Source organism: Oncorhynchus masou, chromosome 33 (genome assembly GCF_036934945.1).
Source record: "Oncorhynchus masou masou isolate Uvic2021 chromosome 33, UVic_Omas_1.1, whole genome shotgun sequence".
NCBI classification, from domain to species: domain Eukaryota; kingdom Metazoa; phylum Chordata; class Actinopteri; order Salmoniformes; family Salmonidae; genus Oncorhynchus; species Oncorhynchus masou.
In genome coordinates, this window is record NC_088244.1 from 2133208 (window position 1) to 2159658 (window position 26451).

At 41.2% G+C, this 26451-nt stretch overlaps 1 protein-coding gene across 1 annotated transcript in view; it reads right to left on the reverse strand.

Annotated features, from left to right (window-relative positions):
* LOC135527678 (plexin-B3-like) overlaps positions 1 to 26451 on the reverse strand; it is a 194238-nt gene that overhangs the window by 111699 nt on the left and 56088 nt on the right. The window contains 1 exon segment of the mRNA XM_064956165.1: positions 25470 to 26384. Within this exon segment, the coding sequence (XP_064812237.1) occupies positions 25470 to 26384 (915 nt within the window).

Here is a 26451-nt window from a genome sequence, read left to right on the forward strand (position 1 = left end):
TATAGTGCATAGTGATGTGTATAGTGTATAGTGATGTGTATAGTGATGTGTATAGTGATGTGTATAGTGTATAGTGATGTGTATAGTGATGTGTATAGTGATGTGTATAGTGCATAGTGATGTGTATAGTGCATAGTGATGTGTATAGTGATGTGTATAGTGTAGTGTATAGTGTAGTGTATAGTGTAGTGTATAGTGTATAGTGGTGTGTAGTGTATATTGATGTATAGTGTATAGTGATGTGTATAGTGTATAGTGATGTGTATAGTGTATAGTGATGTGTATAGTGATGTGTATAGTGCATAGCGATGTGTATAGTGCAAAGTGATGTGTATAGTGATGTGTATAGTGATGTGTATAGTGATGTGTATAGTGATGTGTATAGTGTATAGTGATGTGTATAGTGTATAGTGATGTGTATAGTGATGGGTATAGTGTATAGTGATGTGTATAGTGATGTGTACAGTGATATGTATAGTGCATAGTGATGTGTATAGTGTATAGTGATGTGTATAGTGATGTGTATAGTGTATAGTGATGTGTATAGTGTATAGTGATGTGTAGTGTATAGTGATGTGTAGTGTATAGTGATGTGTATAGCGATGTGTATAGTGCATAGTGATGTGTATAGTGTATAGTGATGTGTATAGTGTATAGTGATGTGTATAGTGTATAGTGATGTGTATAGTGCATAGCGTTGTGTATAGTGCATAGCGTTGTGTATAGTGCATAGCGATGTGTATAGTGCATAGCGATGTGTATAGTGCATAGTGATGTGTATAGTGATGTGTATAGTGTAGTGTATAGTGTAGTGTATAGTGTAGTGTATAGTGTAGTGTATAGTGCAGTGTGTAGTGTATAGTGCAGTGTATAGTGTATAGTGATGTGTAGTGTATAGTGATGTATAGTGTATAGTGATGTGTATAGTGTATAGTGATGTGTATAGTGATGTGTATAGTGCATAGCGATGTGTATAGTGCATAGTGATGTGTATAGTGATGTGTATAGTGATGTGTATAGTGATGTGTATAGTGTATAGTGATGTGTATAGTGTATAGTGATGTGTATAGTGATGTGTATAGTGTATAGTGATGTGTATAGGGATGTGTACAGTGATATGTATAGTGCATAGTGATGTGTATAGTGTATAGTGATGTGTATAGTGATGTGTATAGTGTATAGTGTATAGTGGTGTATAGTGTATAGTGATGTGTATAGCGATGTGTATAGTGTATAGTGATGTGTATAGCGATGTGTATAGTGCATAGTGATGTGTATAGTGATGTGTATAGTGATGTGTATAGTGATGTGTATAGTGTATAGTGATGTGTATAGTGTATAGTGATATGTATAGTGATGTGTATAGTGTATAGTGATGTGTAGTGATGTGTATAGTGTATAGTGATGTGTATAGAGATGTGTATAGTGCATAGTGATGTGTATAGTGATGTGTATAGTGATGTGTATAGTGATGTGTATAGTGATGTGTATAGTGATGTGTATAGTGTAGTGTATAGTGTAGTGTATAGTGTAGTGTATAGTGTATAGTGATGTGTATAGTGTATAGTGATGTGTATAGTGTATAGTGGTGTATAGTGATGTGTATAGTCATGTGTATAGTGCATAGTGATGTGTATAGTGATGTGTAGTGTATAGTGATGTGTATAGTGATGTGTATAGTGATGTGTATAGTGATGTGTATAGTGTAGTGTATAGTGTAGTGTATAGTGTAGTGTATAGTGTAGTGTATAGTGTATAGTGATGTGTATAGTGATGTGTATAGTGATGTGTATAGTGTATAGTGATGTGTATAGTGATGTGTATAGTGATGTGTATAGTGATGTGTATAGTGTATAGTGTATAGTGTAGTGTATAGTGTATAGTGATGTGTATAGTGCATAGCGATGTGTATAGTGCATAGTGATGTGTATAGTGATGTGTATAGTGATGTGTATAGTGATGTGTATAGTGATGTGTATAGTGCATAGCGATGTGTATAGTGCATAGTGATGTGTATAGTGATGTGTATAGTGTAGTGTATAGTGTAGTGTATAGTGTAGTGTATAGTGTAGTGTATAGTGTAGTGTAGTGTATAGTGTAGTGTATAGTGTATAGTGATGTGTATAGTGTATAGTGATGTGTATAGTGTATAGTGATGTATAGTGTATAGTGATGTGTATAGTGTTTAGTGATGTGTATAGTGTATAGTGATGTGTATAGTGATGTGTATAGTGATGTGTATAGTGCATAGCGATGTGTATAGTGCATAGTGATGTGTATAGTGATGTGTATAGTGATGTGTATAGTGTATAGTGATGTGTATAGTGTATGGTGATGTGTATAGTGATGTGTATAGTGATGTGTATAGTGATGTGTATAGTGATGTGTATAGTGTATAGTGATGTGTATAGTGTATAGTGATGTGTATAGTGATGTGTATAGTGATGTGTAGTGTATAGTGATGTGTATAGTGTATAGTGATGTGTATAGCGATGTGTATAGTGCATAGCGATGTGTATAGTGCATAGTGATGTGTATAGTGATGTGTATAGTGATGTGTATAGTGTATAGTGATGTGTATAGTGATGTGTATAGTGATGTGTATAGTGCATAGTGATGTGTATAGTGCATAGTGATGTGTATAGTGATGTGTATAGTGTAGTGTATAGTGTAGTGTATAGTGTAGTGTATAGTGATGTGTATAGTGTATAGTGATGTGTATAGTGTATAGTGATGTGTATAGTGATGTGTATAGTGCATAGCGATGTGTATAGTGCAAAGTGATGTGTATAGTGATGTGTATAGTGATGTGTATAGTGATGTGTATAGTGTATAGTGATGTGTATAGTGTATAGTGATGTGTATAGTGATGGGTATAGTGTATAGTGATGTGTATAGTGATGTGTACAGTGATATGTATAGTGCATAGTGATGTGTATAGTGTATAGTGATGTGTATAGTGATGTGTATAGTGTATAGTGATGTGTATAGTGATGTGTAGTGTATAGTGATGTGTAGTGTATAGTGATGTGTATAGTGTATAGTGATGTGTATAGTGCATAGTGATGTGTATAGTGATGTGTATAGTGATGTGTATAGTGATGTGTATAGTGCATAGTGATGTGTATAGTGATGTGTATAGTGATGTGTATAGTGTATAGTGATGTGTAGTGTATAGTGATGTGTATAGTGTATAGTGATGTGTATAGTGTAGTGTATAGTGTATAGTGATGTGTGTAGTGTATAGTGTATAGTGTAGTGTATAGTGTATAGTGATGTGTATAGTGTAGTGTATAGTGTATAGTGTAGTGTATAGTGTATAGTGTATAGTGTATAGTGTAGTGTATAGTGTAGTGTATAGTGATGTGTATAGTGTATAGTGATGTGTATAGTGTATAGTGATGTGTATAGTGCATAGTGATGTGTATAGTGCATAGTGATGTGTATAGTGTATAGTGATGTGTATAGTGATGTGTATAGTGATGTGTATAGTGCATAGTGATGTGTATAGTGTAGTGTATAGTGTATAGTGATGTGTATAGTGTAGTGTATAGTGTATAGTGATGTGTATAGTGTAGTGTATAGTGTATAGTGATGTGTATAGTGTAGTGTATAGTGTATAGTGTAGTGTATAGTGTAGTGTATAGTGATGTGTATAGTGTATAGTGATGTGTATAGTGTATAGTGATGTGTATAGTGCATATTGATGTGTATAGTGTATAGTGATGTGTATAGTGATGTGTATAGTGATGTGTATAGTGATGTGTATAGTGCATAGTGATGTGTATAGTGATGTGTATAGTGTATAGTGATGTGTATAGTGTATAGTGATGTGTATAGTGTATAGTGATGTGTATAGTGTAGTGTATAGTGTAGTGTATAGTGTAGTGTATAGTGTAGTGTATAGTGTAGTGTATAGTGTAGTGTATAGTGTATAGTGTAGTGTATAGTGTAGTGTATAGTGATGTGTATAGTGATGTGTATAGTGATGTGTATAGTGATGTGCATAGTGATGTGTATAGTGATGTGTATAGTGTATAGTGATGTGTATAGTGATGTGTATAGTGATGTGTATAGTGTATAGTGATGTGTAGAGTGATGTGTATAGTGTATAGTGATGTGTATAGTGTAGTGTATAGTGTAGTGTATAGTGTATAGTGATGTGTATAGTGTATAGTGATGTGTATAGTGTATAGTGATGTGTATAGTGTATAGTGATGTGTATAGTGATGTGTAGTGCATAGTGATGTGTATAGTGCATAGTGATGTGTATAGTGATGTGTAGTGCATAGTGATGTGTATAGTGTATAGTGATGTGTATAGTGTATAGTGATGTGTATAGTGTAGTGTATAGTGTATAGTGTAGTGTATAGTGTATAGTGATGTGTATAGTGATGTGTATAGTGTATAGTGATGTGTATAGTGTATAGTGTAGTGTATAGTGATGTGTATAGTGTATAGTGATGTGTATAGTGATAGTGTATAGTGATGTGTATAGTGCATAGCGTTGTGTCTAGTGCATAGCGATGTGTATAGTGCATAGCGATGTGTATAGTGCATAGTGATGTGTATAGTGATGTGTATAGTGTAGTGTATAGTGTAGTGTATAGTGTAGTGTATAGTGTAGTGTATAGTGTAGTGGATAGTGCAGTGTGTAGTGTATAGTGCAGTGTATAGTGTATAGTGATGTGTATAGTGTATAGTGATGTGTAGTGTATAGTGATGTATAGTGTATAGTGATGTGTATAGTGTATAGTGATGTGTATAGTGATGTGTATAGTGCATAGTGCATGTGTATAGTGCATAGTGATGTGTATAGTGATGTGTATAGTGATGTGTATAGTGTATAGTGATGTGTATAGTGTATAGTGATGTGTATAGTGATGTGTATAGTGTATAGTGATGTGTATAGGGATGTGTACAGTGATATGTATAGTGCATAGTGATGTGTATAGTGTATAGTGATGTGTATAGTGATGTGTATAGTGATGTGTATAGTGTATAGTGTATAGTGATGTGTATAGTGTATAGTGATGTGTATAGTGTATAGTGATGTGTATAGTGTGTATAGTGCATAGTGATGTGTATAGTGATGTGTATAGTGATGTGTATAGTGTATAGTGATGTGTATAGTGATGTGTATAGTGATGTGTATAGTGTATAGTGATGTGTATAGTGTATAGTGATGTGTATAGTGATGTGTATAGTGTATAGTGATGTGTAGTGATGTGTATAGTGTATAGTGATGTGTATAGCGATGTGTATAGTGCATAGTGATGTGTATAGTGATGTGTATAGTGATGTGTATAGTGTATAGTGATGTGTATAGTGATGTGTATAGTGTATGTGTATAGTGTAGTGTATAGTGTAGTGTATAGTGTAGTGTATAGTGTATAGTGATGTGTATAGTGTATAGTGATGTGTATAGTGTATAGTGATGTGTATAGTGATGTGTATAGTGATGTGTATAGTGCATAGTGATGTGTATAGTGTATAGTGATGTGTATAGTGATGTGTATAGTGATGTGTATAGTGATGTGTATAGTGTAGTGTATAGTGTAGTGTATAGTGTAGTGTATAGTGTAGTGTATAGTGTATAGTGATGTGTATAGTGATGTGTATAGTGTATAGTGATGTGTATAGTGATGTGTATAGTGTATAGTGTATAGTGTATGTGTATAGTGTATAGTGATGTGTATAGTGCATAGTGATGTGTATAGTGCATAGTGATGTGTATAGTGATGTGTATAGTGTATAGTGTATAGTGATGTGTATAGTGTATAGTGATGTGTATAGTGCATAGCGATGTGTATAGTGCATAGTGATGTGTATAGTGATGTGTATAGTGTAGTGTATAGTGTATGTGTATAGTGTATGTGTATAGTGATGTGTATAGTGTATAGTGATGTGTATAGTGTATAGTGATGTATGTGTAGTGTATAGTGATGTGTGTATAGTGTATAGTGATGTGTATAGTGTATAGTGATGTGTATAGTGCATAGCGATGTGTATAGTGCATAGTGATGTGTATAGTGATGTGTATAGTGATAGTGTATAGTGTATAGTGATGTGTATAGTGTATGTGTGATGTGTATAGTGATGTGTGTATAGTGATGTGTATAGTGATGTGTATAGTGATGTGTATAGTGTATAGTGATGTGTATAGTGTATAGTGATGTGTATAGTGTATAGTGATGTGTATAGTGATGTGTATAGTGTATAGTGATGTGTATAGTGTATAGTGATGTGTATAGTGTGATGTGTATAGTGATGTGTATAGTGATGTGTATAGTGCATAGTGATGTGTGTATAGTGATGTGTATAGTGATGTGTATAGTGATGTGTATATAGTGTGATGTGTATAGTGATGTGTATAGTGATAGTGTATAGTGCATAGTGATGTGTATAGTGTATAGTGATGTGTATAGTGATGTGTGTATAGTGATGTGTATATGTGTATAGTGATGTGTATAGTGATGTGATATAGTGTATAGTGATGTGTATAGTGTATAGTGATGTGTATAGTGCATAGTGTATGATGTGTAGTGTATAGTGATGTGTATAGTGATGTGTATAGTGATGTGTATAGTGTATAGTGTATAGTGTATAGTGTAGTGTATGTATAGTGATGTATAGTGTATAGTGTATAGTGATGTGTATAGTGTATAGTGATGTGTATAGTGATGTGTATAGTGTATAGTGATAGTGTATAGTGTATAGTGATGTGTATGTGTATAGTGATGTGTATGTATAGTGATGTGTAGTGATGTATAGTGATGTATAGTGATGTGTATAGTGTATATAGTGATGTATAGTATATGTGATGAGTGTATAGTGATAGTGTATAGTGTATAGTGATGTGTATAGTGATAGTGTATAGTGTATAGTGTATAGTGATGTGTATAGTGTATGGTGATGTGTATAGTGATGTGTATAGTGATGTGTATAGTGATGTGTATAGTGTATAGTGATGTGTATAGTGATGTGTATAGTGATGTGTATAGTGATGTGTATAGTGTATAGTGATGTGTATGTAGTGTATAGTGATGTGTATAGTGTATAGTGATGTGTATAGTGTGTATAGTGCATAGTGATAGTGATGTGTATAGTGATGTGTATAGTGTATAGTGTATAGTGTATAGTGTATAGTGATAGTGTATAGTGTATAGTGATATAGTGTGTGTATAGTGAGTGTATAGTGTGTGTATAGTGTAGTGTATAGTGTATAGTGATGTGTATAGTGCATAGTGATGTGTATAGTGCATATAGTGATGTGTATAGTGATGTGTATAGTGATGTGTGTATAGTGATGTGTATAGTGTATAGTGATATAGTGATGTGTATAGTGCATAGTGATAGTGTATAGTGTATAGTGTATAGTGATATAGTGATATAGTGTATAGTGATGTGTATAGTGTATAGTGTATGTGTATAGTATGTAGTGATATAGTGTGTATAGTGATAGTGTAGTGTATAGTGTATAGTGATGTGTATAGTGTATAGTGTATAGTGTATAGTGTATAGTGTGTGTATAGTGTATAGTGATGTATAGTGTATAGTGATGTGTATAGTGATAGTGTAGTGATGTGTATAGTGTGTGTATAGTGATGTATAGTGATGTGTATAGTGTATAGTGATGTGTATAGTGTATAGTGTGTATGTGTATAGTGTATAGTGATGTATAGTGTATAGTGATGTGTATAGTGTATAGTGATGTGTATATAGTGATGTGTATAGTATAGTGTATAGTGATGTGTATAGTGCATAGTGATAGTGTATAGTGATGTGTATAGTGTATAGTGATGTGTATAGTGATGTATAGTGATGTGTATAGTGATGTGTATAGTGTAGTGTATAGTGTATAGTGATGTGTATAGTGTATAGTGTATAGTGTATAGTGTATAGTGTATAGTGATGTGTATAGTGTAGTGTATAGTGTATAGTGATGTGTATAGTGATGTGTATATAGTGATGTGTATAGTGTATATAGTGATGTGTATAGTGTATAGTGATGTGTATAGTGTATAGTGATGTGTATAGTGATGTGTATAGTGTATAGTGATAGTGTATAGTGATGTGTATAGTGATGTGTATAGTGATGTGTATAGTGATGATGTGTATAGTGTATAGTGATGTGTATAGTGTATAGTGATGTGTATAGTGATGTGTATAGTGCATAGCGATGTGTATAGTGCAAAGTGATGTGTATAGTGATGTGTATAGTGATATAGTGATGTGTATAGTGATGTGTATAGTGTATAGTGATGTGTATAGTGTATAGTGATGTGTATAGTGATGGGTATAGTGTATAGTGATGTGTATAGTGATGTGTACAGTGATATGTATAGTGCATAGTGATGTGTATAGTGTATAGTGATGTGTATAGTGATGTGTATAGTGTATAGTGATGTGTATAGTGATGTGTAGTGTATAGTGATGTGTAGTGTATAGTGATGTGTAGTGTGTATAGTGATGTGTATAGTGCATAGTGATGTGTATAGTGATGTGTATAGTGATGTGTATAGTGATGTGTATAGTGCATAGTGATGTGTATAGTGATGTGTATAGTGATGTGTATAGTGTATAGTGATGTGTAGTGTATAGTGATGTGTATAGTGTATAGTGATGTGTATAGTGTAGTGTATAGTGTATAGTGATGTGTGTAGTGTATAGTGTATAGTGTAGTGTATAGTGTATAGTGATGTGTATAGTGTAGTGTATAGTGTATAGTGTAGTGTATAGTGTATAGTGTAGTGTATAGTGTAGTGTATAGTGATGTGTATAGTGTATAGTGATGTGTATAGTGTATAGTGATGTGTATAGTGCATAGTGATGTGTATAGTGCATAGTGATGTGTATAGTGTATAGTGATGTGTATAGTGATGTGTATAGTGATGTGTATAGTGATGTGTATAGTGCATAGTGATGTGTATAGTGTAGTGTATAGTGTATAGTGATGTGTATAGTGTAGTGTATAGTGTATAGTGATGTGTATAGTGTAGTGTATAGTGTATAGTGATGTGTATAGTGTAGTGTATAGTGTATAGTGTAGTGTATAGTGTAGTGTATAGTGATGTGTATAGTGTATAGTGATGTGTATAGTGTATAGTGATGTGTATAGTGCATATTGATGTGTATAGTGTATAGTGATGTGTATAGTGATGTGTATAGTGATGTGTATAGTGATGTGTATAGTGCATAGTGATGTGTATAGTGATGTGTATAGTGTATAGTGATGTGTATAGTGTATAGTGATGTGTATAGTGTATAGTGATGTGTATAGTGTAGTGTATAGTGTAGTGTATAGTGTAGTGTATAGTGTAGTGTATAGTGTAGTGTATAGTGTAGTGTATAGTGTATAGTGTAGTGTATAGTGTAGTGTATAGTGATGTGTATAGTGATGTGTATAGTGATGTGTATAGTGATGTGCATAGTGATGTGTATAGTGATGTGTATAGTGCATAGTGATGTGTATAGTGATGTGTATAGTGATGTGTATAGTGTAGTGTATAGTGATGTGTATAGTGTATAGTGATGTGTATAGTGTGTAGTGTATAGTGATGTGTATAGTGTATAGTGATGTGTATAGTGTGTAGTGTATAGTGATGTGTATAGTGTATAGTGATGTGTATAGTGATGTGTATAGTGCAGAGTGATGTGTATAGTGTATAGTGATGTGTATAGTGATGTGTATAGTGCATAGTGATGTGTATAGTGATGTGTATAGTGATGTGTATAGTGATGTGTATAGTGCATAGTGATGTGTATAGTGTATAGTGATGTGTATAGTGATGTGTATAGTGCAGAGTGATGTGTATAGTGTATAGTGATGTGTATGGTGATGTGTATAGTGATGTGTATAGTGCATAGTGATGTGTATAGTGCATAGTGATGTGTATAGTGTATAGTGATGCGTATAGTGATGTGTATAGTGTATAGTGATGTGTATAGTGACGTGTATAGTGCATAGTGATGTGTATAGTGCATAGTGATGTGTATAGTGATGTGTATATTGTATAGTGATGTGTATATTGTATAGTGATGTGTATAGTGATGTGTATAGTGCATAGTGATGTGTATAGTGATGTGTATAGTGTATAGTGATGTGTATAGTGACGTGTATAGTGCATAGTGATGTGTATAGTGCATAGTGATGTGTATAGTGATGTGTATATTGTATAGTGATGTGTATATTGTATAGTGATGTGTATAGTGATGTGTATAGTGCATAGTGATGTGTATAGTGATGTGTATAGTGCATAGTGATGTGTATATTGATGTGTATAGTGTATTGTGATGTCTATAGTGTATAGTGATGTGTATAGTGATGTGTATAGTGTATAGTGATGTGTATAGTGATGTGTATAGTGCATAGAGATGTGTATAGTGCATAGTGATGTGTATAGTGCATAGTGATGTGTATAGTGCATAGTGATGTGTATAGTGCATAGTGATGTGTATAGTGCATAGTGATGTGTATAGTGCATAGTGATGTGTATAGTGCATAGTGATGTGTATAGTGCATAGTGATGTGTATAGTGATGTGTATAGTGTATAGTGATGTGTATAGTGTATAGTGATGTGTATAGTGTATAGTGATGTGTATAGTGATGTGCATAGTGATGTGTATAGTGTATAGTGATGTGTATAGTGATGTGTATAGTGTATAGTGATGTGTATAGTGATGTGTATAGTGCATAGTGATGTGTATAGTGTATAGTGATGTGTATAGTGCATAGTGATGTGTATAGTGATGTGTATAGTGCATAGTGATGTGTATAGTGATGTGTATAGTGCATAGTGATGTGTATAGTGATGTGTATAGTGCATAGTGATGTGTATAGTGTATAGTGATGTGTATAGTGATGTGTTTTGTAAGTCGCTCTGGATAAGAGCGTCTGCTAAATGACTTAAAGTTAGTTGGTTCCGGTTGGAGCGAGCGGTCGCATCTACACTTCGGTCCGCAGGTAGTATAACTTTTCATTACATTTCGTTATAGTACAACGGTTTGATTTGTCTTATCTTAGCAATTTCTTCTTAGCTAGCTACATAGCCGTCTTTGTATCAACGACAATTGCATATTATCGTATTTCGTCGTCCTAACGTATCTGCCCAGCAGCTAGCTAAGCAGCTAGCTAACATCCACTGTCCACTAGCACTGTAGAAACTATTACACTCAACTGAACGACTCGATTAGCGTAGTGTCAGCTAGCTACATAGTTGTCTTCGCTGTCTTCGTATCCAGGATAATTGTGCAGTTTAGAGTGTGTAGACTTAGAGTGATTATCTTAATTTACCGAGGTTAGCTAGCCAGCTATTTGTCGTCCTTAACGTAGGAAATGCTGCTAGCTAGCTAGCCAACAGCTAGCCAACCTCTACCGAATTGAACTCCAACTACCCGGTCAACATTCCGCGTCGCTCCACAGGTAGTATCACATTTTTCATTTCACTTCATTACAGTACAACGGTTTGATTTGTTTGATCGTAGCTAGCCAGCTACATAGCCGTCTTTGTATCTAAGACAATTGTGTAGTCTAGAGCGATTTTCTAGGTTAGCTGGCCAGCTATTGTCGGTCCTTCAACGTAGCTAGCCAGCTAGCCCCGAATAGCAGCACTGTAGTAACTATTACAGTACAACGGTTTGTTTTGTTTGATCGTAGCTAGCTAGCTACATAGCCGTCTTTGTATCTAAGACAATTGTGTAGCCTAGAGCGATTTTCTAGGTTAGCTGGCCAGCTATTGTCGTTCTCTTAACGTAGCTAGCCAGCTAGCCCCCGAATAGCAGCACTGTAGTAACTATTACAGTACAACGGTTTGTTTTGTTTGATCGTAGCTAGCTAGCTACATAGCCGTCTTTGTATCTAAGTCAATTGTTTAGCCTAGAGCGATTTTCTAGGTTAGCTACATCGCAGCCACTACCAGCTAGCCTACTCCAGCAGTACTGTATCATTTCAATCATTTTAGTCTATAAGATTCTTGCTACTTAAGCTTAACTTTCTGAACATTCGAGACGTGTAGTCCACTTGTCATTCCAATCTCCTTTGCATTAGCGTAGCCTCTTCTGTACCCTGTCAACTATGTGTCTATCTATCCCTGATCTCTCCTCTCTGCACAGACCATACAAACGCTCCACACCGCGTGGCCGCGGCCACCCTAATCTGGTGGTCCCAGCGCGCACGACCCACGTGGAGTTCCTGGTCTCCGGTAGCCTCTGGAACTGCCGATCTGCGGCCAACAAGGCAGAGTTCATCTCAGCCTATGTCTCCCTCCAGTCCCTCGACTTCCTGGCACTGACGGAAACATGGATCACCACAGATAACACTGCTACTCCTACTGCTCTCTCTTCGTCCGCCCACGTGTTCTCGCACACCCCGAGAGCTTCTGGTCAGCGGGGTGGTGGCACCGGGATCCTCATCTCTCCCAAGTGGTCATTCTCTCTCTCCCCCTTACCCATCTATCTATCGCCTCCTTTGAATTCCATGCTGTCACAGTTACCAGCCCTTTCAAGCTTAACATCCTTATCATTTATCGCCCTCCAGGTTCCCTCGGAGAGTTCATCAATGAGCTTGATGCCTTGATAAGCTCCTTTCCTGAGGACGGCTCACCTCTCACAGTCCTGGGCGACTTTAACCTCCCCACGTCTACCTTTGACTCATTCCTCTCTGCCTCCTTCTTTCCACTCCTCTCCTCTTTTGACCTCACCCTCTCACCTTCCCCCCTACTCACAAGGCAGGCAATACGCTCGACCTCATCTTTACTAGATGCTGTTCTTCCACTAACCTCATTGCAACTCCCCTCCAAGTCTCCGACCACTACCTTGTATCCTTTTCCCTCTCGCTCTCATCCAACACTTCCCACACTGCCCCTACTGGATGGTATCGCGCCGTCCCAACCTTCGCTCTCTCTCCCCGCTACTCTCTCCTCTTCCATCCTATCATCTCTTCCCTCTGCTCATACCTTCTCCAACCTTTCTCCTGAGTCTGCCTCCTCAACCCTCCTCTCTTCCCTTTCTGCATCCTTTGACTCTCTATGTCCCCTATCCTCCAGGCCGGCTCGGTCCTCCCTCCCGCTCCGTGGCTCGATGACTCATTGCGAGCTCACAGAACAGAGCTCCGGGCAGCCGAGCGGAAATGGAGGAAAACTCGCCTCCTGCGGACCTGGCATCCTTTCACTCCCTCCTCTCTACATTTTCCTCCTCTGTCTCTGCTGCTAAAGCCACTTTCTACCACTCTAAATTCCAAGCATCTGCCTCTAACCCTAGGAAGCTCTTTGCCACCTTCTCCTCCCTCCTGAATCCTCCTCCCCCTCCCCCTCCTCCCTCTCTGCAGATGACTTCGTCAACCATTTTGAAAAGAAGGTCGACGACATCCGAACCTCGTTTGCTAAGTCAAACGACACCGCTGGTTCTGCTCACACTGCCCTACCCTGTGCTCTGACCTCTTTCTCCCCTCTCTCTCCAGATGAAATCTCACTTCTTGTGACGGCCGGCCGCCCAACAACCTGCCCGCTTGACCCTATCCCCTCCTCTCTTCTCCAGACCATTTCCGGGGACCTTCTCCCTTACCTCACCTCGCTCATCAACTCATCCCTGACCGCTGGCTACGTCCCTTCCGTCTTCAAGAGAGCGAGAGTTGCACCCTTCTGAAAAAACCTACACTCGATCCCTCCGATGTCAACAACTACAGACCAGTATCCCTTCTTTCTTTTCTCTCCAAAACTCTTGAACGTGCCGTCCTTGGCCAGCTCTCCCACTATCTCTCTCAGAATGACCTTCTTGATCCAAATCAGTCAGGTTTCAAGACTAGTCATTCAACTGAGACTGCTCTTCTCTGTATCACGGAGGCGCTCCGCACTGCTAAAGCTAACTCTCTCTCCTCTGCTCTCATCCTTCTAGACCTATCGGCTGCCTTCGATACTGTGAACCATCAGATCCTCCTCTCCACCCTCTCCGAGTTGGGCATCTCCGGCGCGGCCCACGCTTGGATTGCGTCCTACCTGACAGGTCGCTCCTACCAGGTGGCGTGGCGAGAATCTGTCTCCTCGCCACGCGCTCTCACCACTGGTGTCCCCCAGGGCTCTGTTCTAGGCCCTCTCCTATTCTCGCTATACACCAAGTCACTTGGCTCTGTCATAACCTCACATGGTCTCTCCTATCATTGCTATGCAGACGACACACAATTAATCTTCTCCTTTCCCCCTTCTGATGACCAGGTGGCGAATCGCATCTCTGCATGTCTGGCAGACATATCAGTGTGGATGACGGATCACCACCTCAAGCTGAACCTCGGCAAGACGGAGCTGCTCTTCCTCCCGGGGAAGGACTGCCCGTTCCATGATCTCGCCATCACGGTTGACAACTCCATTGTGTCCTCCTCCCAGAGCGCTAAGAACCTTGGCGTGATCCTGGACAACACCCTGTCGTTCTCAACCAACATCATGGCGGTGGCCCGTTCCTGTAGGTTCATGCTCTACAACATCCGCAGAGTACGACCCTGCCTCACACAGGAAGCGGCGCAGGTCCTAATCCAGGCACTTGTCATCTCCCGTCTGGATTACTGCAACTCGCTGCTGGCTGGGCTCCCTGCCTGTGCCATTAAACCCCTACAACTCATCCAGAACGCCGCAGCCCGTCTGGTGTTCAACCTTCCCAAGTTCTCTCACGTCACCCCGCTCCTCCGCTCTCTCCACTGGCTTCCAGTTGAAGCTCGCATCCGCTACAAGACCATGGTGCTTGCCTACGGAGCTGTGAGGGGAACGGCACCGCAGTACCTCCAGGCTCTGATCAGGCCCTACACCCAAGCAAGGGCACTGCGTTCATCCACCTCTGGCCTGCTCGCCTCCCTACCATTGAGGAAGTACAGTTCCCGCTCAGCCCAGTCAAAACTGTTCGCTGCTCTGGCCCCCCAATGGTGGAACAAACTCCCTCACGACGCCAGGACAGCGGAGTCAATCACCACCTTCCGGAGACACCTGAAACCCCACCTCTTCAAGGAATACCTAGGATAAGATAAGTAATCCTTCTCACCACCCCCCCTTAATGATTTAGATGCACTATTGTAAAGTGGCTGTTCCACTGGATGTCAGAAGGTGAATTCACCAATTTGTAAGTCGCTCTGGATAAGAGCGTCTGCTAAATGACTTAAATGTAATGTAAATGTTAAATGTAAATGTAATGTAAATGTATAGTGATGTGTATAGTGTATAGTGATGTGTATAGTGATGTGTATAGTGTATAGTGATGTGTATAGTGATGTGTATAGTGATGTGTATAGTGATGTGTATAGTGTATAGTGATGTGTATAGTGATGTGTATAGTGTATAGTGATGTGTATAGTGATGTGTATAGTGTATAGTGATGTGTATAGTGCATAGTGATGTGTATAGTGATGTGTATAGTGATGTGTATAGTGATGTGTATAGTGATGTGTATAGTGTATAGTGATGTGTATAGTGATGTGTATAGTGTATAGTGTATAGTGTATAGTGTATAGTGATGTGTATAGTGTATAGTGATATGTATATTGATGTATATTGATGTGTATAGTGATGTGTATAGTGCATAGTGATGTGTATAGTGCATAGTGATGTGTATAGTGCATAGTGATGTGTTTAGCTAGCTAAGCAGCTAAGCAGCTAGCTAACATCCACTGTCCACTAGCACTGTAGAAACTATTACACTCAACTGAACGACTCGATTAGCGTAGTGTCAGCTAGCTACATAGTTGTCTTCGTATCCAAGATAATTGTGCAGTTTAGAGTGTGTAGACTTAGAGTGATTATCTTAATTTACCGAGGTTAGCTAGCCAGCTATTTGTCGTCCTTAACGTAGGAAATGCTGCTAGCTAGCTAGCCAACAGCTAGCCAACCTCTACCGAATTGAACTCCAACTACCCGGTCAACATTCCGCGTCGTTCCACAGGTAGTATCACATTTTCATTTCACTTCATTACAGTACAACGGTTTGATTTGTTTGATCGTAGCTAGCCAGCTACATAGCCGTCTTTGTATCTAAGACAATTGTGTAGTCTAGAGCGATTTTCTAGGTTAGCTGGCCAGCTATTGTCGTTCTTCTAACGTAGCTAGCCAGCTAGCCCCGAATAGCAGCACTGTAGTAACTATTACAGTACAACGGTTTGTTTTGTTTGATCGTAGCTAGCTAGCTACATAGCCGTCTTTGTATCTAAGACAATTGTGTAGCCTAGAGCGATTTTCTAGGTTAGCCAGCCAGCTATTGTCGTTCTTTTAAGTAACGGAACGCAATCAACCTTGCTAGCTAGCCAGCTAGCCCCCGAATAGCAGCACTGTAGAAACTATTACACTCGACGGAACGACTTGACTAGTGTAGTGTCAACATCGCAGCCACTACCAGCTAGCCTACTCCAGCAGTACTGTTTCATTTCAATCATTTTAGTCAATAAGATTCTTGCTACGTAAGCTTAACTTTCTGAACATTCGAGACGTGTAGTCCACTTGTCATTCCAATCTCCTTTGCATTAGCGTAGCCTCTTCTGTACCCTGTTAACTATGTGTCTATCTATCCCTGTTCTCTCCTCTCTGCACAGACCATACAAACGCTCCACACCCCACGCGTGGCCGCGGCCACCCTAATCTGGTGGTCCCAGCGCGCACGACCCACGTGGAGTTCCTGGTCTCCGGTAGCCTCTGGAACTGCCGATCTGCGGCCAACAAGGCAGAGTTCATCTCAGCCTATGCCTCCCTCCAGTCCCTCGACTTCCTGGCACTGACGGAAACATGGATCACCACAGATAACACTGCTACTCCTACTGCTCTCTCTTCGTCCGCCCACGTGTTCTCGCACACCCCCGAGAGCTTCTGGTCAGCGGGGTGGTGGCACCGGGATCCTCATCTCTCCCAAGTGGTCATTCTCTCTCTCTCCCCTTACCCATCTATCTATCGCCTCCTTTGAATTCCATGCTGTCACAGTTACCAGCCCTTTCAAGCTTAACATTCTTATCATTTATCGCCTCCAGGTTCCTCGGAGAGTTCATCAATGAGCTTGATGCCTTGATAAGCTCCTTTCCTGAGGACGGCTCACCTCTCACAGTCCTGGGCGACTTTAACCTCCCCACGTCTACCTTTGACTCATTCCTCTCTGCCTCCTTCTTTCCACTCCTCTCCTCTTTGACCTCACCCTCTCACCTTCCCCCTACTCACAAGGCAGGCAATACGCCGACCTCATCTTTACTAGATGCTGTTCTTCCACTAACCTCACTGCAACTCCTCCAAGTCTCCGACCACTACCTTGTATCCTTTTCCCTCTCGCTCTCATCCAACACTTCCCACACTGCCCCTACTCGGATGGTATCGCGCCGTCCCAACCTTCGCTCTCTCTCCCCCGCTACTCTTTCCTCTTCCATCCTTTCATCTCTTCCCTCTGCTCGTACCTTCTCCAACCTTTCTCCTGACTCTGCCTCCTCAACCCTCCTCTCTTCCCTTTCTGCATCCTTTGACTCTCTATGTCCCCTATCCTCCAGGCCGGCTCGGTCCTCCCCTCCCGCTCCGTGGCTCGATGACTCATTGCGAGCTCACAGAACAGAGCTCCGGGCAGCCGAGCGGAAATGGAGGAAAACTCGCCTCCCTGCGGACCTGGCATCCTTTCACTCCCTCCTCTCTACATTTTCCTCCTCTGTCTCTGCTGCTAAAGCCACTTTCTACCACTCTAAATTCCAAGCATCTGCCTCTAACCCTAGGAAGCTCTTTGCCTTCTCCCTTACCTCACCTCGCTCATCAACTCATCCCTGACCGCTGGCTACGTCCCTTCCGTCTTCAAGAGAGCGAGAGTTGCACCCCTTCTGAAGAAACCTACACTCGATCCCTCCGATGTCAACAACTACAGACCAGTATCCCTTCTTTCTTTTCTCTCCAAAACTCTTGAACGTGCCGTCCTTGGCCAGCTCTCCCTCTATCTCTCTCAGAATGACCTTCTTGATCCAAATCAGTCAGGTTTCAAGACTAGTCATTCAACTGAGACTGCTCTTCTCTGCATCACGGAGGCGCTCCGCACTGCTAAGGCTGCCTTCGATACTGTGAACCATCAGATCCTCCTCTCCACCCTCTCCGAGTTGGGCATCTCCGGCGCGGCCCACGCTTGGATTGCGTCCTACCTGACAGGTCGCTCCTACCAGGTGGCGTGGCGAGAATCTGTCTCCTCGCCACGCGCTCTCACCACTGGTGTCCCCCAGGGCTCTGTTCTAGGCCCTCTCCTATTCTCGCTATACACCAAGTCACTTGGCTCTGTCATAACCTCACATGGTCTCTCCTATCATTGCTATGCAGACGACACACAATTAATCTTCTCCTTTCCCCCTTCTGATGACCAGGTGGCGAATCGCATCTCTGCATGTCTGGCAGACATATCAGTGTGGATGACGGATCACCACCTCAAGCTGAACCTCGGCAAGACGGAGCTGCTCTTCCTCCCGGGAAGGACTGCCCGTTCCATGATCTCGCCATCACGGTTGACAACTCCATTGTGTCCTCCTCCCAGAGCGCTAAGAACCTTGGCGTGATCCTGGACAACACCCTGTCGTTCTCAACCAACATCATGGCGGTGGCCCGTTCCTGTAGGTTCATGCTCTACAACATCCGCAGAGTACGACCCTGCCTCACACAGGAAGCGGCGCAGGTCCTAATCCAGGCACTTGTCATCTCCCGTCTGGATTACTGCAACTCGCTGTTGGCTGGGCTCCCTGCCTGTGCCATTAAACCCCTACAACTCATCCAGAACGCCGCAGCCCGTCTGGTGTTCAACCTTCCCAAGTTCTCTCACGTCACCCCGCTCCTCCGCTCTCTCCACTGGCTTCCAGTTGAAGCTCGCATCCGCTACAAGACCATGGTGCTTGCCTACGGAGCTGTGAGGGGAACGGCACCGCAGTACCTCCAGGCTCTGATCAGGCCCTACACCCAAGCAAGGGCACTGCGTTCATCCACCTCTGGCCTGCTCGCCTCCCTACCATTGAGGAAGTACAGTTCCCGCTCAGCCCAGTCAAAACTGTTCGCTGCTCTGGCCCCCAATGGTGGAACAAACTCCCTCACGACGCCAGGACAGCGGAGTCAATCACCACCTTCCGGAGACACCTGAAACCCCACCTCTTCAAGGAATACCTAGGATAGGATAAGTAATCCTTCTCACCACCCCCCCCTTAATGACTTAGATGCACTATTGTAAAGTGGCTGTTCCACTGGATGTCAGAAGGTGAATTCACCAATTTGTAAGTCGCTCTGGATAAGAGCGTCTGCTAAATGACTTAAATGTAATGTAAATGTATAGTGCATAGTGATGTGTATAGTGCATAGTGATGTGTATAGTGATGTGTATATTGTATAGTGATGTGTATAGTGATGTGTATATTGTATAGTGTATAGTGATGTGTATATTGTATAGTGCATAGTGATGTGTATAGTGATGTGTATAGTGCATAGTGATGTGTATAGTGTATAGTGATGTGTATAGTGTATAGTGATGTGTATAGTGATGTGTATAGTGCATAGTGATGTGTATAGTGCATAGTGATGTGTATAGTGCATAGTGATGTGTATAGTGCATAGTGATGTGTATAGTGCATAGTGATGTGTATAGTGCATAGTGATGTGTATAGTGCATAGTGATGTGTATAGTGCATAGTGATGTGTATAGTGCATAGTGATGTGTATAGTGATGTGTATATTTTATAGTGATGTGTATAGTGATGTGTATAGTGTATAGTGATGTGTATAGTGTATAGTGATGTGTATAGTGATGTGTATAGTGTATAGTGATGTGTATAGTGATGTGTATAGTGTATAGTGATGTGTATAGTGATGTGTATAGTGATGTGTATAGTGTATAGTGATGTGTATAGTGCATAGTGATGTGTATAGTGATGTGTATAGTGCATAGTGATGTGTATAGTGATGTGTATAGTGCATAGTGATGTGTATATTGATGTGTATAGTGCATAGTGATGTGTATATTGATGTGTATAGTGTATAGTGATGTGTATAGTGTATAGTGATGTGTATAGTGATGTGTATAGTGTATAGTGATGTGTATAGTGATGTGTATAGTGCATAGTGATGTGTATAGTGATGTGTATAGTGCATAGTGATGTGTATAGTGCATAGTGATGTGTATAGTGCATAGTGATGTGTATAGTGCATAGTGATGTGTATAGTGTATAGTGATGTGTATAGTGATGTGTATAGTGATGTGTATAGTGTATAGTGATATGTATATTGATGTGTATAGTGATGTGTATAGTGCATAGTGATGTGTATAGTGCATAGTGATGTGTATAGTGCATAGTGATGTGTATAGTGCATAGTGATGTGTATAGTGCATAGTGATGTGTATAGTGCATAGTGATGTGTATAGTGCATAGTGATGTGTATAGTGCATAGTGATGTGTATAGTGATGTGTATATTGTATAGTGATGTGTATAGTGATGTGTATATTGTATAGTGCATAGTGATGTGTATAGTGATGTGTATAGTGCATAGTGATGTGTATAGTGATGTGTATAGTGTATAGTGATGTGTATAGTGTATAGTGATGTGTATAGTGATGTGTATAGTGTATAGTGATGTGTATAGTGCATAGTGATGTGTATAGTGCATAGTGATGTGTATAGTGCATAGTGATGTGTATAGTGCATAGTGATGTGTATAGTGCATAGTGATGTGTATAGTGCATAGTGATGTGTATAGTGCATAGTGATGTGTATAGTGATGTGTATATTTTATAGTGATGTGTATAGTGATGTGTATAGTGTATAGTGATGTGTATAGTGTATAGTGATGTGTATAGTGATGTGTATAGTGTATAGTGATGTGTATAGTGATGTGTATAGTGTATAGTGATGTGTATAGTGATGTGTATAGTGTATAGTGATGTGTATAGTGCATAGTGATGTGTATAGTGATGTGTATAGTGCATAGTGATGTGTATAGTGATGTGTATAGTGCATAGTGATGTGTATAGTGATGTGTATAGTGCATAGTGATGTGTATAGTGTATAGTGATGTGTATAGTGATGTGTTTTGTAAGTCGCTCTGGATAAGAGTGTCTGCTAAATGACTTAAATGTAAATGTTAATGTAAATGTATAGTGTATAGTGATGTGTATAGTGATGTGTATAGTGATGTGTATAGTGATGTGTATAGTGATGTGTATAGTGATGTGTATAGTGTATAGTGATGTGTATAGTGATGTGTATAGTGCATAGTGATGTGTATAGTGATGTGTATAGTGCTGTGTATAGTGCTGTGTATAGTGCTGTGTATAGTGTATAGTGATGTGTATAGTGTATAGTGATGTGTATAGTGTATAGTGATGTGTATAGTGATGTGTATAGTGTATGGTGATGTGTATATTGATGTGTATAGTGATGTGTATAGTGCATAGTGATGTGTATAGTGTTGTGTATAGTGATGTGTATAGTGATGTGTATAGTGTATAGTGATGTGTATAGTGTATAGTGATGTGTATAGTGTATAGTGATGTGTATAGTGTATAGTGATGTGTATAGTGCATAGTGATGTGTATAGTGCATAGTGATGTGTATAGTGATGTGTATAGTGCATAGTGATGTGTATAGTGTTGTGTATAGTGATGTGTATAGTGTAGTGTATAGTGATGTGTATAGTGTATAGTGATGTGTATAGTGATGTGTATAGTGATGTGTATAGTGTATAGTGATGTGTATAGTGTATAGTGATGTGTATAGTGTATAGTGATGTGTATAGTGATGTGTATAGTGATGCGTATAGTGTACAGTGATGTGTATAGTGATGTGTATAGTCTATAGTTATGTGTATAGTGATGTGTGTAGTGATGTGTATAGTGATGTGTATAGTGATGTGTATAGTGATGTGTATAGTGTATAGTGATGTGTATAGTGATGTGTATAGTGATGTGTATAGTGTATAGTGATGTGTATAGTGATGTGTATAGTGTAGTGTATAGTGATGTGTATAGTGTATAGTGATGTGTATAGTGTAGTGTATAGTGATGTGTATAGTGTATAGTGATGTGTATAGTGATGTGTGTAGTGATGTGTATAGTGATGTGTATAGTGATGTGTATAGTGCATAGTGATGTGTATGCAGGTCTCAACTCCCTGTCCAAATAAAGGTGAAATAATAAAACATTTACAAAAACTTTATTGTTCTTGTTGAGTAACACTGTCCTACTTATTATGCAGTATAATAAATAAAGGTTCAAGGTTATGCAGATGGTCAGTTGATTGATCGTGTCATTTGATCAGTTGATAGATCATGTCAGTTGATAGTGTTATGCAGATGGTCAGTTGATAGCGTTATGCAGATGGTCAGTTGATAGCATTATGCAGATGGTCAGTTGATAGCGTTATGCAGATGGTCAGTTGATAGCATTACGCAGATGGTCAGTTGATAGTGTTTTGCAGATGGTCAGTTGATTGATCGTGTCAGTTGATAGCGTTATGCAGATGGTCAGTTGATAGCGTTTTGCAGATGGTCAGTTGATAGCGTTTTGCAGATGGTCAGTTGATAGAGTTATGTAAATGGTCAGTTGATAGCGTTATGCAGATGGTCAGTTGATAGCGTTTTGCAGATGGTCAGTTGATAGCGTTTTGCAGATGGTCAGTTGATTGATCGTGTCAGTTGATAGCGTTATGCAGATGGTCAGTTGATAGCGTTTTGCAGACGGTCAGTTGATAGAGTTATGCAGATGGTCAGTTGATAGCGTTTTGCAGATGGTCAGTTGATAGAGTTATGCAGATGGTCAGTTGATAGAGTTATGCAGATGGTCAGTTGATAGCGTTATGCAGATGGTCAGTTGATAGCGTTACGTAGATGGTCAGTTGATAGCGTTACGCAGATGGTCAGTTGATAGTGTTATGCAGATGGTCAGATGAGTGATTACTTTCAACTTTTTACTACTGCAGTTGTTTAGTAGTTCCACCCCTCCAAAACTCCACCCTAGGCTTGGGCGGTATACTGTATACCAGAGTACTTGGAAAAAAATTCAGTTGTCTATATAGTTGTGAATATGTGTAGCTACTTTTTAAGTAAATGCCTGCAGTCAACTTGTGCAATACGTTAGAAGATAAAGAACATTTCATTTCACCCGTCATGTTATTGGGAAGTTTACGGTAATCCCCAGTCATATGTCACACGGCATTTGTTTACAAGCACACAGTGACCAGAAAGCCTTGTGAGTCACTCGTGTAGCATGCACCAGATGATCAAATTGTATTATAGAATTCACAACTAAATGTTCGCCAGCTAGATATCTTATAACTGTCTAACGTGTGATAGATTCTCTGCAGTTTGCTAATTTTAGTAGCTAGTTAGCTACCTAGCTAAGTGGTTAGCTTCTTCCAAAATCAAGCATTTGCTTGGTTACAGCAGAGAATCTCCTCCTGGATCAAGAGCTGGCTAATATTTGTTTTGTTCGTACATCAAACCGTGATTAGCATTTTTTTGTTTGTTACTTGTATATAGTTTAGGTCAGAAACTGTACAAAAACAGTTTGTACTTAGTTAGTTGTTAGCATTTAGTTAGCATTCTCTATGCGATTTTACATGTACCTGTTAGCATTGCTAACCTTCGGGCATGTCCAGAGATCAGTAAAACAAACAGGGACAGGATTTGGGTCAGGGAAACTCAGCCAGAAGCAGGATTGAGTACGATTTATTCATGCCCAAAGAGCATTTAACATCATACAATTCAGGTTAAACAAAATGCAATGGTATTGTCAAATGCCAGGCATGTTACAAATCATGTCATTGCTACATTGGCTGGACATACTATAGAGCAAGTTAAATTGTACAAAGATTTGGGTGTGTGGTTTGATGACAAGCTGAGTTTCACTGTGCATGTAGAGAACTGGATAAGGAAGCTCAAACTGAGAATAGGTTTTTATTACCGGCATCAGGCTTGTTTTTCTCTGGAGGCCAGGAAGGAGCTGGTACGATGTACATTACTGGCATCAGGCTTGTTGTTCTCTGGAGGCCAGGAAGGAGCTGGTACGATGTACAGTAATGGCATCAGGCTTGTTGTTCTCTGGAGGCCAGGAAGGAGCTGGTACGATGTACATTACTGGCATCAGGCTTGTTGTTCTCTGGAGGCCAGGAAGGAGCTGGTACGATGTACATTACTGGCATCAGGCTTGTTGTTCTCTGGAGGCCAGGAAGGAGCTGGTACGATGTACATTACTGGCATCAGGCTTGTTGTTCTCTGGAGGCCAGGAAGGAGCTGGTACGATGTACATTACTGGCATCAGGCTCGTTGTTCTCTGGAGGCCAGGAAGGAGCTGGTACGATGTACATTACTGGCATCAGGCTCGTTGTTCTCTGGAGGCCAGGAAGGAGCTGGTACGATGTACATTACTGGCATCAGGCTCGTTGTTCTCTGGAGGCCAGGAAGGAGCTGGTACGATGTACATTACTGGCATCAAGCTTGTTGTTCTCTGGAGGCCAGGAAGGAGCTGGTACGATGTACATTACTGGCATCAGGCTTGTTGTTCTCTGGAGGCCAGGAAGGAGCTGGTACGATGTACATTACTGGCATCAGGCTTGTTGTTCTCTGGAGGCCAGGAAGGAGCTGGTACGATGTACATTACTGGCATCGGGCTTGTTGTTCTCTGGAGGCCAGGAAGGAGCTGGTAGGATGTACATTACTGGCATCGGGCTTGTTGTTCTCTGGAGGCCAGGAAGGAGCTGGTACGATGTACATTACTGGCATCAGGCTTGTTTTTCTCTGGAGGCCAGGAAGGAGCTGGTACGATGTACATTACTGGCACCAGGCTTGTTTTTCTCTGGAGGTCAGGAAGGAGCTGGTAGGATGTACATTACTGGCATCAGGCTTGTTGTTCTCTGGAGGCCAGGAAGGAGCTGGTACGATGTACATTACTGGCATCGGGCTTGTTGTTCTCTGGAGGCCAGGAAGGAGCTGGTAGGATGTACAGTACTGGCATCAGGCTTGTTGTTCTCTGGAGGCCAGGAAGGAGCTGGTAGGATGTACAGTAATGGCATCAGGCTTGTTGTTCTCTGGAGGCCAGGAAGGAGCTGGTACGATGTACATTACTGGCATCAGGCTTGTTTTTCTCTGGAGGCCAGGAAGGAGCTGGTACGATGTACATTACTGGCATCGGGCTTGTTGTTCTCTGGAGGCCAGGAAGGAGCTGGTACGATGTACATTACTGGCAGTTTTAGATGTTTAGTGATGTTATATACATGCAGGCCTCAGCCACGACCCTGAGAGCACTTGATTCAGTAGATCACGCAGCCCTGAGGTTCATTACAAATCAGAAACGTCTAACACATCATTGTGATCTCTACAGCGCTATTGGCTGGTCGTCATTGACCTTGCGTAGGCTTAAACACTGGTATACACATTAGCCTAGGCCTACACACTGAGCTGCTGTGTGTGTGTGTGTGTGTGTGTGTGTGTGTGTGTGTGTGTGTGTGTGTGTGTGTCTAGTTACCTTGGGCAGCCGTAGACACTTGGACGACACCTCATACTCTATGTATGCCTCCTCCTGTCCCGTCCTTCCTCTTCCTCCCTCTGTATAACACAGCTCCTGGGCCCTCTGCAGCGACGCATCCAGCTCTGACATCCCATAAACGCACAGCGCCGAGCGATCCGTCGCCGTGGGCGTCGACGCCTGCCCCGCCGCCATGGCAACGAACAGCGCCGGTCGCCCCTGGTGTTTGGCGAGGGTAGCCCCCTGGGCGAGGTTATAACCCCCGGAACATTCTAACGGAACCTCCACGTAGGAGTAGAAGCTCCGGTCCCCGGCGCAGAGACGAGAAACGTAGGTCCGGTACTCCTTCCGGTTCCACATATCCCTCCGCGAGAACAGGAAGTAAACATGGTCGCCATGATGATGCGCGGAGATGAAGTAGTTGTTGTACTCAGAGTAGCTCCCGACAACCAGCTTCCCAAGTTCCTCATCTTGAGAGAAGGCCTGGCGGGCGGGGGAGGAGCTGGGGGCCAAACGGCGAGTTGTGATTGGTGGGATGTCGCTGGGGCCTTTACTGGTGTAGCCACGCCCCACCAGCATAAGCCCCACACCCTTTTGGTTCAAGACCACACCCACGGTGGAGACGCGGGGCTCGTTGGCAGCCACGTACTGCGTGTCCACCGGATTGGAGGATTGGTACAGTACCTCGGACACATTATCCAGACTCCTCCTCTCACAGATACCCTGGAACAGGGTTCCACACACAATCAGGCTCCTCGCCCCGACCTCTGACCCTGCTGAGGCCAGACCCTCCTCTAGCAGAAGGATCTTATTAGCGTTGGGGGTCAGGTGTGCGGTACTGCAGTCCTTGGGGACGATGGGGGGCAAGCACTCGGCACTATCCAGTTTGGGGCCAGTCTGACTGGAGGAGAGCACCTAGGATAAGTTTAAGGTAACATTAGACAATAGAAGACTATAAAATACTGTGTTCCAAATGGCTTCT